The 14,908-nt window shown below is 38.1% G+C and overlaps 1 protein-coding gene across 1 annotated transcript in view; it reads right to left on the bottom strand.

The window, feature by feature from the left end:
• LMNB1 (lamin B1) overlaps positions 1-14,908 on the bottom strand; it is a 66,047-nt gene that overhangs the window by 27,873 nt on the left and 23,266 nt on the right. Inside the window, exons 2-4 of the mRNA XM_006870677.1 lie at positions 5,040-5,196; positions 4,305-4,430; positions 1,587-1,757 (exon numbers count right to left, since the gene is read on the bottom strand). Of these exons, the coding sequence (XP_006870739.1) occupies positions 1,587-1,757; positions 4,305-4,430; positions 5,040-5,196 (454 nt within the window). The remainder of the gene's footprint in view (positions 1-1,586; positions 1,758-4,304; positions 4,431-5,039; positions 5,197-14,908) is intronic.

The raw sequence follows: 14,908 nt of genomic DNA, 5'->3' as shown, positions 1-14,908 counted from the left end.
GTTTGGATTGAAAACAAAAATTCTTACCACTGGACCAATAAACAATATTCTTATCAATGGAGAAAAGATTGAAGTTGTCAAGGACTTCATTCTTCTTGTATACAATTTTGCAGTAATAACAATAATAAAGAAATGTTATGTATAGTCACATAGATCGATTATATAGGCATGTATGTATAGAAAGGCACATATGAGTATGTATGATATGCATGTATAGTTATGTAGGTATGCATTCAGGGGTTTCAAAAAGTTCATGGAAAAATAGAACTGAAAAATGGATTTTTATCCACAAACCTTTCGAAAGCCTCTTGTATGTTTGCTCCCTATATGTTAATATATAAAATAAAATACACAAGGAGCACAATCACAGATACACCACAGATATAAGCAAACATCTTGCAGGATGAGTTTACTGGGCTTGATGGTTCAAGACCATAGTCTTGTGGGACAATTTAGTCAACTGGTATATAGTCCATAAAGGTAATACCCCATTCTAGTTTGCTAAGTTAGCATCTAGGGTCTTAAAGTTTAAAAGCAGCCATCTAAATTACAACTATTAACGTCTCTAATCACCTGGAGCAAAAGAGTAAAAAACCAAAGACTCAAAAAAGGCACTGTGATCCTTTCTAAATAATCACCTAATGAAACCAAATAATAAACATTTACCCTGCACCAAAAATGAAAAGGTAAGGGAGGTATAGAAAAGTCAGATTAGTGGAAACAATAAACAAGAATGGAAATGAGAATTCTGACACATTTTGAACATGTAACCAATGTCACTGAACAGTATGTATGCTGTTATTAAGTGTCGTTAAGTCGGTTCCAACCCATAAAGACCCTATATAGAGTTTCCGAGGAGCAACTGGTGAGCTTGAACCGCGAACCTTGCAGTTTAAACAGCTTTGCAGTCTGGTGCATTAACCCACAGCGCCACACCAGGATTAAGTAAGAACCTAATTTTGCTGTGTAAACTTTCACTAAAAATCATTTTTTTATAAGCTCAAAATGGGACATTTCGTTTTGTGGAGTAACTGGTTGTTTTACCACTTACATGGTTATTTCTGACTTCTCTGTCCTTCTATGCCCCTTCTGTTACAAGAATTCCTGTATTCCCCTATTCAATCTTGGCTGTCATAAGCAGACAGACAGAAAGCGCAAAGAACTTTTTTCTTGCATCTGTAGTGAAACCTTAGAAGCAGACATTAAAGTGCTCCAGGTCTGTCAAATAGATGCATTAAAAAATTCACACACAAAAATTTTTTCATGGGTATGAAGGACATCATGATCAGTACTTGTTCTTTTCAGTTGGTTTGGGTTTATCTACTATAACAAGACATAAGGTAAATCATTCTCTGATGACACTGGAATGACCCTACTTTTATCTAACAATTTCCAGTAGCAACTAATTCATTAAAAAAAAAATGGCAGTTTTCGTTTTTAAATCCATTTTTATGTTCATGGAAACCAGAGAAATTCATTTAAGAAACTAAAAACAAAACACCAAGTCAATAACTCTTTTATGTTCTCAGTGGTGACTATAGAGCACTGGTTTTAAGTGTTCAAACAACTCTGAAGAGAATGCTTACTTTGGCATGGTAAGTCTGCTCAAGCTCTTCCTTGTACAGCTTTACTTGGGCGTCATGTTGCTCTCTCATGTCATGAAGCGCCTGAGCCAGCTTATACTCGTACTCAATCTGACGCCCAGAATCTACCTCTACCAAGCGAGTTTCATGCTTTTTTCTGGTCTCGTTAATTTCCTGGGGGGAAAAATATGACATAAAACAAGTTACTTATCATGGCTGTTCTGGTTCAATCTGAGTGACATCAGAGTCACCTGAAGTTTTACACACAAACCTCCTTGTGTTTGCCCAGGGCAAGCATGTGAACAGATACATTTTTGCCTCTGAGAAGAACTTCTTAGTTTCAGGTGAGATTTTGAGACCAATGACAGAAATGGTGGCAGACCACGCTCTAGGAATCTTCTATTTCCTTTGAGTGATACAGCTTTTTTTTTTTTTTTTCTTGGAAGGTAAGACATGACCTTCAGAGAAAAAATTATTTTCTGAAGTACTATGTAATCACAGACAACTACATACACTTAACATTAATTTATTTTATTAAAAATTCTAAGTATACCTCTGAAAAAATATACATGGAAAGTTAACTTTATAAATCAGTAAAGTCAAAGACTCATGGATAACAAAATTATTGTCTTAGGCATACTATGATGCAATAGCAAAGCAAGCTAATTTACATAACTCCTTTTAGCAACTGGTAGTAAACTATCAACATCAATTGGCAAGGGATATTATAAATAGTTATCATTTGACTAATAACCAAGCACATTAACAATTCACTATTAAAGAATACAAATAGTAGGTACAATCCTACTTTTGTGTTGTAAGTAAATGGTTTAAAACTGAAATGGGGAATCTTATCTGTGGCAAGGAATACAAGTCCCTTAACAATAAAATTTTCATCGAGGCTTCTAGTTAGGAAAATACAACATTATCTATCCTTAATGGTAATAGTTAAAGAGGCCAGAAGAGGGGGATATATAACCAATGAATTTCTTGTTAATGTTATCTTATTTGTGCATTTCTTCCCCCTGTGCATTTATACTCATTTTCCTTATAACTGGTACAGAGGAAAAGACACTTATAAGACTCACAATACCAAGGTTCAAATTCCAGTTACACTATTTACCTCCTTGAGCTCAAATCCCATTTAATACAGTAAATGATATTTATACCATGAAACATGCAACTTAAAGATTTACTATAGTAACCACTGATTCTTTTGCCTCAGGTCTCCCTCTTTTTCTTATCCCACTTTTTTTCCCTCTTAACTGTTCAGAATAAAGTACTTACATATATTCATGGAATAATTAGATCCCAAGATTTAAAAAAGAAATGAATGTTTTATAATCCATTCTTTAAAGGGCAAAATCTAAACATTCAAAGATGCTATTCAAATACTCTAAAAATATTGAATTACTTTCTCCTGGTGCCATTTTTCTTCATGTATTACTTTATGTAGAACCAGTGACTATGGAAAGGAAAAATAGCTTTCCTGGTTTAAAGATGAAGAGAAATTCACAACACTAAAACTAGTAAGTAATGACAAACCAAGGATGCTTATTAAAAAAAAACAAAACAAAACAAAACAAAAAACAAAAACGTAAGTCAGCACATATTTGGTAAAAATTGTGTTCGTTAACAGTAACAACAGCAGCACTCCCTACTGTCTATATAGGGCTTTCCTGCACAAAACCTCCCTTTGTTCCTCTTTTGTCAGTTACTCGAATGGTAGGTGGTTTGAACACACGAGCTGCTCTGCAGGGAAAAGATGTAACTGTCTGCTTCTGTAAAAATGTACAGCCTCTGAGACCCTATGGGTCAGTTCTACTCCGTCAAATAGGGTCACTCTGAGCCGGAATTGATTTGACGGTAACAGATTCAGTTTGATGTTCACATGCTATGTAATTCCTTCCCACACTGTATTGGACTTGATCTACAGAAATGATGGTATGTAACTGCTATCATTAAGTGATAGAAGATATTACAGAGCTACTATCTTGGAGTCTCTCTCTCCCTCATCAGTTGTTCTTGAAGCAGCCTATCAGAAGCAGCCCAAGTAGGAAGGAACTAACACCTCCTGCCAACAGTCAGTTATGTGAATGAGCTTAGAAGCAGTTCCACCAGCCCCAGATGAAGGCCTGACTACAACCCTCGTGAGACATTCTGGATCAAAACCAGTTAACCTGCTGTAAGATTCCTGACATTCAGAAAACTGTGTGAGATCACAAAAGTTTAATGTGCTAAGTAGCTAAATTGTGGAGTAATTTTCAAAGCAACAATAGACAAGTAATACAAATAACATATACATGCCAGTAATTTGCTGCTGTGACCAAGCTTTATAAGTTAGATGAGGGGATAGCATGTTTACCATCACAGCTTGAGTACTTAGATACAGATGTAGCCTTTCAGCAGTACCTACAAAATTTATCTCACCTCTCAATCTCATCATTTTTGAATTTGATAGCTTAAAATACATTTATATATATACAGAAATAGAAAAAATAGTAGGTCCCCTCCATTCCTTTAAAAAAAAAAAAAGGATAGAGTGTAAGAGTTAAAGGAAATAGAAGTAAACATTGTTAATGGTACATATAGAAGGGGATTGCAATCTTTGTAATGAAGCAAGTATATGATTTGCTGAACATAAAATTGGTGATCTGCTTTGCAAACCTTCACTCAACAATAAAAAGGGGAAAAAATTTAAATAAAAGGACATATAGTTACCTCTTCATACATATTTTTACGAAACTCCAAGTCCTCAGTAAGACTCTGACAGCGATTTTCCAAATCCACTTTAAGTAACGTTTCATCAGCCAACTGTTTTTTGGCAGCAGCTAAGGAGGCTTCCAACTATTAAGAAGGAATAGAATTTGTAAAAATGACACAGCAATCATTTAATAATGAATTCAAGGCACCTATGAATTAAAGCAAATCAAATCAAATCTTAAAATTGCTATACATTTATCAATGTGTGAGTACCTCACAGTTCTAGACCTTTATTATAGAACTGCAGGTATTGAATCGCTGATTTCACCAACAGATTACCAGACCAAACCAACTCTCAAATTTGGTAATGGTATGTAAGAAATGAAACAGAGATCTCTAACCACAGGTCAAAAATCAAGTTAAAGATTTTACCTAACCAGTTTCATGTTCCCCTGTGTGCAGGACAGCATTACAGTATCTTTTTTCCTACCTTACATTTTGGTGAAATACTGAATTAGGCTTTGACAGCAATAGACAGACAAAGGCTAACAAAGAGGAAAGGCAGTAAAATAACCTGCATAATGTAGATATGATTGAGACGTGATGATGCTTTCCATGTGGACTTCTTTAGGCCATCTTTTTACACAGGGCAAGTCACAAAACAAACATGCAAACTACAACCAAAAAATATAGCTTAAGACAAATGAGGCAATTAACCTGCCAAATATAGCTCAAGAGCAGAGTTTATCTTACCTGGGCAATCTGATCCTTGAGATCTTCCAAATCTCCCTCTAAACTTTTTTTGTCACCAAGTGCAGTAGCAAGAGCTGCATCTTTAGAATTCAGTGCTGCTTCATATTCTCGAAGCTTGATCTGGGCTCCACTAAGATCAGATTCTTTCTTAGCATAACTATAATACATTAAAAAAGCACAAGACATAAAAATATACCTCTGATATCCCTCCCTGCTTAAGAAGGTAACAGAAGAGACAGTTCAACTAAAGGCTGTCATGATCTTCTAAAATTAGTTTTAGGTGGAAAACAACTTTCTCTTCTAACATCACATGGTTACTAATATTTCTGGGTCAAAGAATTCCCATAAGTACCTGCAGTGTGAGAATCACTTTCACGCAGTCTTTTTTACCATGGGGGGTGATGGGTGGGGAACAAGGTGCTATAGCCAACCAAAGGGATTAAAGAAGTTTGGAATGAAGTGAAATGAAGTTCGGAGCTGATCTCTCTACGCTGAGAACCTCCGAGACTCAAGAGACAGAGAGAGCTGTAACATCAAACAAGCAGAAGCAGATAAATGGCAACAGAACTAGGAAGCTAGCAGGAGACAGCACAGTAGGATTCCTGGTCCATAGAACAAGATAGCTGAACGTCTTTGGGTACCAGGCTTGCTGGCAGAATGTGATGTCTTCAGATACTTGGTGGAGCTAGGCTTATAGACACATAAAAGCTAGAGAAGTGAGCACTTTGAAGCTATGACTAACTGGCATAGTGAGATGCCTCTAGGCACTTACTGGTGGAGCTCAGCAGCTGTACAACACCTGCCTGGGTAAGGCAGAGGCTGGGCCAGCTCAAGAGACCCTAGGAATTGAAAGCCTAGAGGCAAAGGGCCAGGGGGAGGCCTGCCTGTGGGCTGGACTGAGAAACTGTCCTGACTCAAGGAACAATTTCCCGTCATTTCTGATCCTGAATTGCAATGTAACCTATTACTTCCCTAATAAATTCTGTCATTGTTAGTACTGTCTCTGAGTTCTGTGTGGCACCTAACAACAGTATATAAGTGATCCACCATTGATCTGAAAATTTGCTGTACTGTGGTGGTTTATATATTGCTGTGATGCTGGTGGATAGGTTTCAGTGGAGCTTCTAGACTGTAACAGAGTAGAAGGAAAGAGGCAGTCCATTTCTGAGACATTAGCCACCTGTGAATAGCATTGGACACTGTTTGGTAAGAGTGCTGAAAGATGAGTCTCCAGGTTGGAAGACACTCAAAATACTACTGGGGAAGAGCTTCTGCATCAAAGTAGAGTCAACATTAATGGTGTGGATGGAGCAAAGCTTTAGGGACACCTTCATATGCTGATAAGGCATAACTCAAAATAAGAAACAGCTGCAAACATCCATTAATAATCGAAATGTACAAAGGAACATACCAAGTATAAAATCTAGGAACACTGAAGTCATCAAAAATGAAATGGTATGTATAAAGATCATTTTCCTAAGCATTGTCGTCTTTAGGTGCCATCGAGTTGGTTCTGACCCATAGTGACTCTAGGCACAACAGAACAAAATATGGTCTGGTCCTGCACCATCCTCACAATTGTTATGTTTGAGCCCACTGTTGCTGCCACTATATCCATTCATCTCTGTTGGGGGTCCTTCTCTAATCCCAGGTATTAGTGAACTAAAATGGACTGGTATTGGCTTTATATGAGGGTGTTTCAAAACATTCATGGAAAATGTAATTAAAAGATGATGGAATATTTCCACAAACTTTTTAAAGTGATGGGGTTCTGGTGTGGTGCTGTGGGCTAATGCGTCAGACTTCAAAGTTGTTTGAACTGCAAGGTCGGTGGTTCAATATCACCAGCTGCTCCTTGGAAACCCTAAACATGGTCACTATGGGTTGGAATCGACTCAATAGCACTTAACAACAACAACATATAAGTGATGGGAGTCCAGTGAGAGGAGTAAACAGTTAAAGCATTCAGGTGCTAACCAAAGGCTAGAGGTTTCTGTCCACCCAGAGGTGCCTTGGAAGAAAGGCCTGGCAATCTACTTCCAAAAGATCACTCACTGAAACCCTGTTGAACACATATCTACTCACACACATAGGACTGACATGAATCAGACTCAACACAAGGACAGCTGCTTTTATATAGGTGACCAATGCTGGGATAGAATATATATAAAATTGTTGTTAAGTGCCACTGAGTAGGTTCGGACTCATAGCAACCCTGTACAGGGGTTCTTAGAGGAGCAGCTGGTGGGTTTTAACTGCTGACCTTGTGGCAGTCCAGTGCATTGTCCCACAGCAACACAGAGTATGCCATATATAATACAGTAATAATGTATTTTGAAAACAAAATTTTATTTTATAGAATATAGAATATAGTACTTACAAAAGATACTGATTCAATTAATAAGTGTTACCAAAACAAAACAAACTCTCCTGCGCTACTATCTACTTTTTAATCTCAGATTACAATGTGAAACCTCTCAATATGGTGCCTCAAGGCAGGAAAGTGGACCTGTGCTTTTTACAGGATCAAACAGCACACCCAAGAGTTAACACTTCATAAAAAACCATGTCTATAACATAGTCCACAAAGACAATGTTCTACGTCCTATCTTGGTGAGTAGCATCTGGGACCTACGGTGCAACTATTGGTCCCTCCGTGTTTGGAAGAAAGAAGAATGATGAGAATTGAAGATACTTGGAATCATTTATTCCACTGGACTAATGAAATATATGAACATCAGTCTCCATGACTTTGAGACCAGAAAAACTAGATGGTGCCTGGCTACTACTACCAACTGTTCTGAAAGCGATCACATTAGAAGGTCCTGGTGTAGGAGAATAGCATTGTTATTCTAAGAAAATATAAATTGTTGTTGTTATGTGCCGTAGAGTCGGTTCTGACTCATAGCGACACTGTACAGGGTTTTCTGAGGTTGTGAATCTTTACAAGAGCACAAAGACTTATAAATTCATGCTTAAAGCTGTAGATATTTTTTTTGTTGTTGTTATTTAACAAATCAAATTGATAAACAATTAGCCATTGGAAACGTGGTTAAAATTGTAACAAAAACTGATGTCTCTTTGCCAAGGCTCAAAAGAAAAAAGCACTAACAATTAAGCCCCTATTTCCTTATTTTAAAGGATCTATTTGGCTTTCTCATTACACAGAGAAGTATATAAAAACGCCCATAATCTTATTTCCCACTTAGTATTAATCCCCACCGGTAGCTTTAAAGAAAATTTGCATATGGTTAGTAATTCAAATAATCCACAGAAGTGAAAAATGAAAAGCAAAGTACTCTCTCCAAAAATAACAGTAATCACTTCTTAGATTTCCTACTAGAAGAAAAACATACACATACCCATACAAATACACATATGTCCATGTATACCCGTAGATAATTTTTCTACACAAGAATGGGTAAGGGTGGTTCTCATCAAGGACTATTCCTACTCATAGCAACCCTGTGTAGGGTTTCTGAGGAGTGGCTGGTGGTTTTGAACTACTGACCTTTATGTTAGCAATCCAGTGCTTACCCTACAGCACCACACCCAAGGACCAGAGGCTGGTCTAATCTATATTTTTGTCTTGAAGAGCTACTCCCAAGCACAATTCCTGAAAAGAATTTGCTTATACCCAAACAAACCAGTAATGAATAAAATAGCTCCATGGAAGCCAATAAGTTGTTTGCTCAGCAACCAATCACATTATCACTCACTTAAAATCGAAACTGTTGGAATCACTGTAATTAGATGGCAGTGGGAATTGAAAGTATTTGTGAAAAGACATACCATGATAAGTAAAAGAAAAATGCGTAAGTAAACAACTTGATGAAAGACTGTATGAATCTAAAAGAGTGACTGGCTTAAGATTTTATCCTTTAAAACAAATGCCTCCCACTCCATGTCATCTACTATTATTTCTATTCCATGTAATTCCTAACTCTAAGGCCATGATTCCAAATATCAAACCTCCACTGCAAAGTACCTTTTCTAGCAGAAAAGTCATTCACCGTTTTTGGTATTCCAGAGTACTTTGTACACTGTTCTTGTACAGTAACACAAGAATTTATCTTTTATTTTAGATTTAAGATTCTACGTCTTTCTCCTTGATTGAACTATGTATAAAATGAGCTTACCTTTGTATCCTCAGTGCTTGCCGATGCCTGGGATGGGATGAATGCTCAATGAAACTCTTGTGTTAAATGCGAGAAGTGAACCACAGCAGATAAATGAATAGAAAGTGCACAGCAATGGAGTATAACAATCCAACACAAGGTACAGATTACCAAGTCTATTTTGAGACTCAAACAGTCCAAAGTCCACCTAGATCTGTCCCACAACATTAAACACAATCCAAAACAGTAAGCACTGCACTGTGAATGGAGGAAGACTCAAGTATGAGGGAAAATGTAATTAAAAGATAAGGAATTTTTTTTCACCAACTTTTTTAAGTCCCCTCATTATCAGCCACCAGCGCAAAGTAATTTAAAGTCTCTTCTCACTGTAAGTTGTGGCCATATATTGATTGTTCTATCCCAAACAAATGCACATTAACATTTGTTGTTGTTGTTGTTAAGTGCCATCGAGTCGGGTCCGACCCATAGCGACCCTGTGCAGGGTTTCCGAGGGTGTAAATCTTTACGGGAGTAGAAAGCCTCATCTTTCTCCCGCGGAGCGGCTGGTAGTTTCAAACCGCTGACCTTAAGGTTCGCAGCCCGATTCGTAACCACTACGCTACCAGAGCTCCTTAACATTAACATTTAGACATACATTTATATACCAGTACACAGGCAAGCTTGGAAACAAGAAGGGGCAGTGGTAGGGATGGCTAGTCCAGGTCCACAATGTCAAGGCCTCAGTAATAACCACACCCAGCATACATCCCTGAGTACCAACTATGTACTACCAGGGAGAGAAAGATAAAGAAACAGAACAGGGTCCCCAGCTGAGTGCTTTAAAAAAAGGGGTAGTGGTGGTATATGTTTTGTTGTTTTTTTCCATTTTCCTTTCCTTTTCTGAATTCCTGGTGAATGCCTACAGTTCAAGGTCAGACTCAGCCCGTCACCAGACTTATCTGTCTGGGTGGTTCATTTTTGCAGATGCTGAAATAAAATGATGGAAAGGGGCTTATGGAGGTTGCCTGTACTGGAAGCCTGGAACAGACAGTTCTTGGCAGCTGCTCTTACATCTCAAGTCCTTTGGCTACACAAAATGTTCTGTAGTCATATATTTCTACTAGCAGTTAGCCCATAAGATTAACAAAACACCATGCTTCACAGAACAACTAATACGAGGAGAGCTGAATATTACCTCTGCCTCTGTTATCTTACATCCACTTTTATTACACTGATCATAGAAATCAATGCTGTGGATGTATATAACTAACTACTTCAAGAGACTGAGAACTCTTAGAGGACAAGGTCCATGACTTATTATTTCTGTATCTTCCAAATCAGCAACTCACTTGTTAAGTTACAACTCACAGCGACCCTGTAAAGGGTTTCTGAGGAGAAACTGGTGGATTTGAACCGCCGACCTTGAAGTTAGTAGTCCAGTGCTTATCCTACCAGCACCACACTAGAACTCCATTTTGTCAGCCCGATTCGTAACCTCCGACTCATAGTAATCCTGTATAGGGTTTACAAGTAACAGATGTTGGGTTTGAATGCACAATCTTACAGTTAGCAGTCTAGTGCTTACCCTACAGCACCACACCAGTGCTCTGTAAAGTTCATTAGAAACTCTCTAAGAAGCCCTGATGGCAGTACAATGGTTAAGCACTTGTATGCTAACAGGGTCAGAGGTTACAACCCACCAGCTGCTTCCAGTAAAAAAGACCTGGAGATCTGCTCAAGTAAAGATTTCAGGCTAGAAAACCCTATGTGGCAGTTCTACTCTATTGCATAGTTCTGTTCTATTGCATACAACTGCCCATACTCTATGTTGCTATGAGTCAGAATCAACTGGATGACACACTGCAAACTGCAGTATGCAACTCTCTGGTTGCTTAAATATTTCATAGCATTTCTCAGAAGCTATTATATATAGTCAGGTTCATCCTACATAAAAAGTTGACAACAGATACATAGATTTCGAATTTTTTTTTCACTGCATATAGTTATTTATAATCGTCTATAGCATAGTGGTTACGAATTGGGATGCTAACCTCAAGGTTGGCAGTTCGAAACTACCAGTGATTCTGTGGGAGAAAGATGAGGCGGTCTGCTCCCATAAAGATTTACAGCCTCGGAAATCCTATGCAGGGTCACTATGAGTCGGAACCGACTCCACGGTACTTAACAACAAGGTGAATATAAGGCTACCAAGAAAGATGAAAGAAAAGCAAAGGATTACAAGAACTCTGCCTCTGTCCAACTACCTCTCTTAACTCATTGCCAATAGCTAACATTTCAGTTAGGGACCACACTTAGTTAGAAAAACAAGTAAGTTATAGAGGATGGAAGGGGAAAGTCATTTAGTTTTCAACTATAATCAGATAACATAACAGAAATCATTCTATATAAAATTGTTATTTCAAATCATGTGTCATAACTGTAAGCCAAGGATTTTTAAATCTTTCAAAACAAACCCACTCCACATGGAGAAGGCAGACCAATTAGGCCCAGCTGTTTGAACTCTGTGTCTGTTTAAAAACTCTTAGCAGCTGTCTAGTGGCAGCTGAACACCACTCAACACTAATGCAGTTATTCAAGTGACTATCGAATAATAATACCAGTTTCTGAGTCCGTCTTAAAATCAAGAGTTCAGAATCAACAGACCCTTGCTTATACAGATATGATCCAGACTTTTAGAGGAAAAATAACCTTTATTTTGAATTTAAAACAGACGTTATTAATTTGTCCAAAATCTATCTGTCTGCAAACTATATAATCATTTTGTTTTTAAAGTGCCATAGAGTTGGTTCCGACTCATACCTACCATGTACAGGGTTTCTGAGAAGCAGCTGGTGGGTTTGAACTGCCAACCTTGTGGTTCACAGTCCAGTGCCACATGAGAAGTCCAAATATAAACAATCATATTTCATACCAAGTGACTCAAATTGCATATTAAATATGTGTTTGCTCCAACATCCATTCATCAATTTCACTACATCTCCAAATTATCTTCCATTCCTCAGAGAAAAGATATTAGATTCACAATATTTCCACTTAAGAAAATTAATGAACTTTCCTACAAATAACTAAATTAATGCACAAAAACTCCAGAAAGTTATACAATCACAATTTCCATTAACATGGTTTCCTCTGACATATGAAAAAACACTAAGATACTTCGACACAGGCTAAAAACTGCAAAAGATAACTTTTTACTAATAAATTTTAAATAACTCAATAAACTGGAATCAACAAATTAGCAAGACCCCAAATGTGGTTCTGTAGGATTAGCACTGGACTGCGAACAACAATGTCGGCAGTTCAAACCTACCAGCTGCTCCTCAGAAACCCTATACAGTGTCACTGTGAATCGGAGTCCACTTGACGGCACTTAACAACAAATTAAGACTGATCCAGACCACATAACCATTTCTTTAAACAAAAGAATTCATTCACACTTAAATTGGGGGGAAAAATTCACTATTACCAACTGTAAGTTTGTTGAAAATATACCATGTGTTAGGTACTGGTCCGAAAGCTTGAAAACCAACAGTGAACAAAACACACACGTCATTGCCCTTATGGAAAAGTACATTCTAGTGGAGAAAGGCACACGATAAACAAGACAAATATATGTCAAAGCTAATTAGAACTCTGAAGAAAAATAAATCAAAATAAAGAGTGAAGAGAGGGAAGAAAGGGATGGTAGTTTTACATAGCTTGGTCAGGAAGACAGATTGTGTGCCTGTGGTTAATTACCACTAATGGCCATTTGAGTCACACCACAAAATGACCTTTCAAACCTAGATTTAACTCAACAATACAAGCACTAGTAGTACCAGTCACTGCAATGCTCCTCTATGGGTCATATGTTACCCAACCTTACAGAAAATCGTCTCCTACAAAACTGGTAATCCTAAGTCAAAGTTATCTTGAAGGCGCCGACATAGCACTAAGAACCATACAGATACCACAGTAAGCAAAATCAGACACCAGCCATGTACACAGAGAAATTTCACTCTAGAAAGAGTCAATCAACCATATAAAGTGTCAAATTGATTATCCAATCAAACTTGTCAGAAACTTAAATGACAAATTCTAGGCGCAAGAAGAAAGCACACAGACCTGGAAGAATACATAATGTGACTTCTAGGTAAAAATGGCATGTTAAATACACAATTCTACCACTGGTCCCTTCCAGAAAGGCAACTAAAATCCCAACAGCATAAACTCACAATGGTGGAAAAAAATGAAGAGGAAAACAACAAAATTTCGGAAGCTGGAAAGCATATGCATGAGTATAAACTGACAACAAAACTGAGAGTTTCTGATGATGCATGGAGGGGATTGTAACCATGGCAATGAAGCGATATACAATAGGATGAATGTAAAACTAACATTCTCCCATGTAAACTAACACATAATTCACAATAAAACATTAAAAAACAAAAACAAAAAAACCTAAGAGCATTAAATCCTAAGTCAGTCCCAGGGAAATCTAAGTAGCAGCCTATTTATACTGCAAGCACTGTAGACAGCAAGAAATAGGCTGTTACCCTAGAAAGAAAAGGATTGATAAAATCTATTTAAAGCAAGGAAGATCCCTATTACTAGGCCAACGGCCCCTCATCCAATATGTTGTTGTTGTTAAGTACTGTCGAGTCGGTTCTGACTCAAAGCGACCCTATATAGGGTTCCCGAGGAGCGGCTAGTGGGTTTGAACCACTGACCTTGTAATTCAAACAGACTTTGTTCAGTGCTTATCCTACAGCGCCAGACCAGGACTCCTCACCCACTATGGTGATGGTTATGTGCCAATGATAAAACGTTTGCTCTCACTGGGACATTCCTGCATTGCTGGTGGGACTGCAAAATGGTCCAACCTCTCTGGAAAGCAATATGGCACTTCCTCAGAAGGTTGAAAATAGAAATACCTTATGATCCAGCAATTTCTCTACTTGGTATTTACCCACAAGAAAAACGAGCCATAACATGAGAAGATATATGCACACCAATGTTCATAGCTGCACTATTTACAATAGCAAAAAGATGGAGGCAGCCAAAGTAACCATCAACTGAAGAATGGATAAACAAACTGTGGTACATACACACAATGGAATATTATGCTATCTTGAAGAATAACAAGGAAGCTGCAAACCACCGCATAACATGGATGAACCTTGAGGACATTATGTTGAGTGAAATTAGTCACAAAAAGAGAAATACTGCATAGGACCACTACTGTAAAAGACTAAGGAAAAGAACCCATACTAAAGCGGGGTGGGAGGAATTCTTTGCTGATTGCTGGGATGTTGGCGGTGGGTGAGGGGAGGGTGGGGAAGGTGGAACACAGGGCAGGGATTAGACACAGGAGAGTTTGGGTGCTGGGGAGGGGGGCAATATACAAGAAGGAGGAGAGGAATGGAAGAACAAAGCAGATAGGAGAACAATTAGGCAGGTATGAATGGGCTAAATGGCACAGAGGTAAATAATGATGTATGCACAACCTTGGAACAACAGGGCTCTGGGACACAGAGATTGAGACATGGTTGGAATGGGGAAAAACGGGGAATAATGTTAAGGTGCTTGGCTGTCTTTTGAATCTTGGTTTTCCTTGCACTATATTATAAAATAGACACTGGAGGGGGAGAGAAAGGAATAGCCAAAAACATCACCATAGAAAGCTTGTAAGTCCGTCTTCTGCCTTTAACTGACTGGAATACCTAAAATGGGGCTACAATGTGCCCAGTG

This window comes from Chrysochloris asiatica, unplaced genomic scaffold, assembly GCF_000296735.1.
Source record: "Chrysochloris asiatica unplaced genomic scaffold, ChrAsi1.0 scaffold00147, whole genome shotgun sequence".
NCBI lineage: Eukaryota > Metazoa > Chordata > Mammalia > Afrosoricida > Chrysochloridae > Chrysochloris > Chrysochloris asiatica.
The sequence above is the reverse complement of the archived record's forward strand: the minus strand, read 5'-3'. Positions and strand labels throughout refer to the sequence as shown.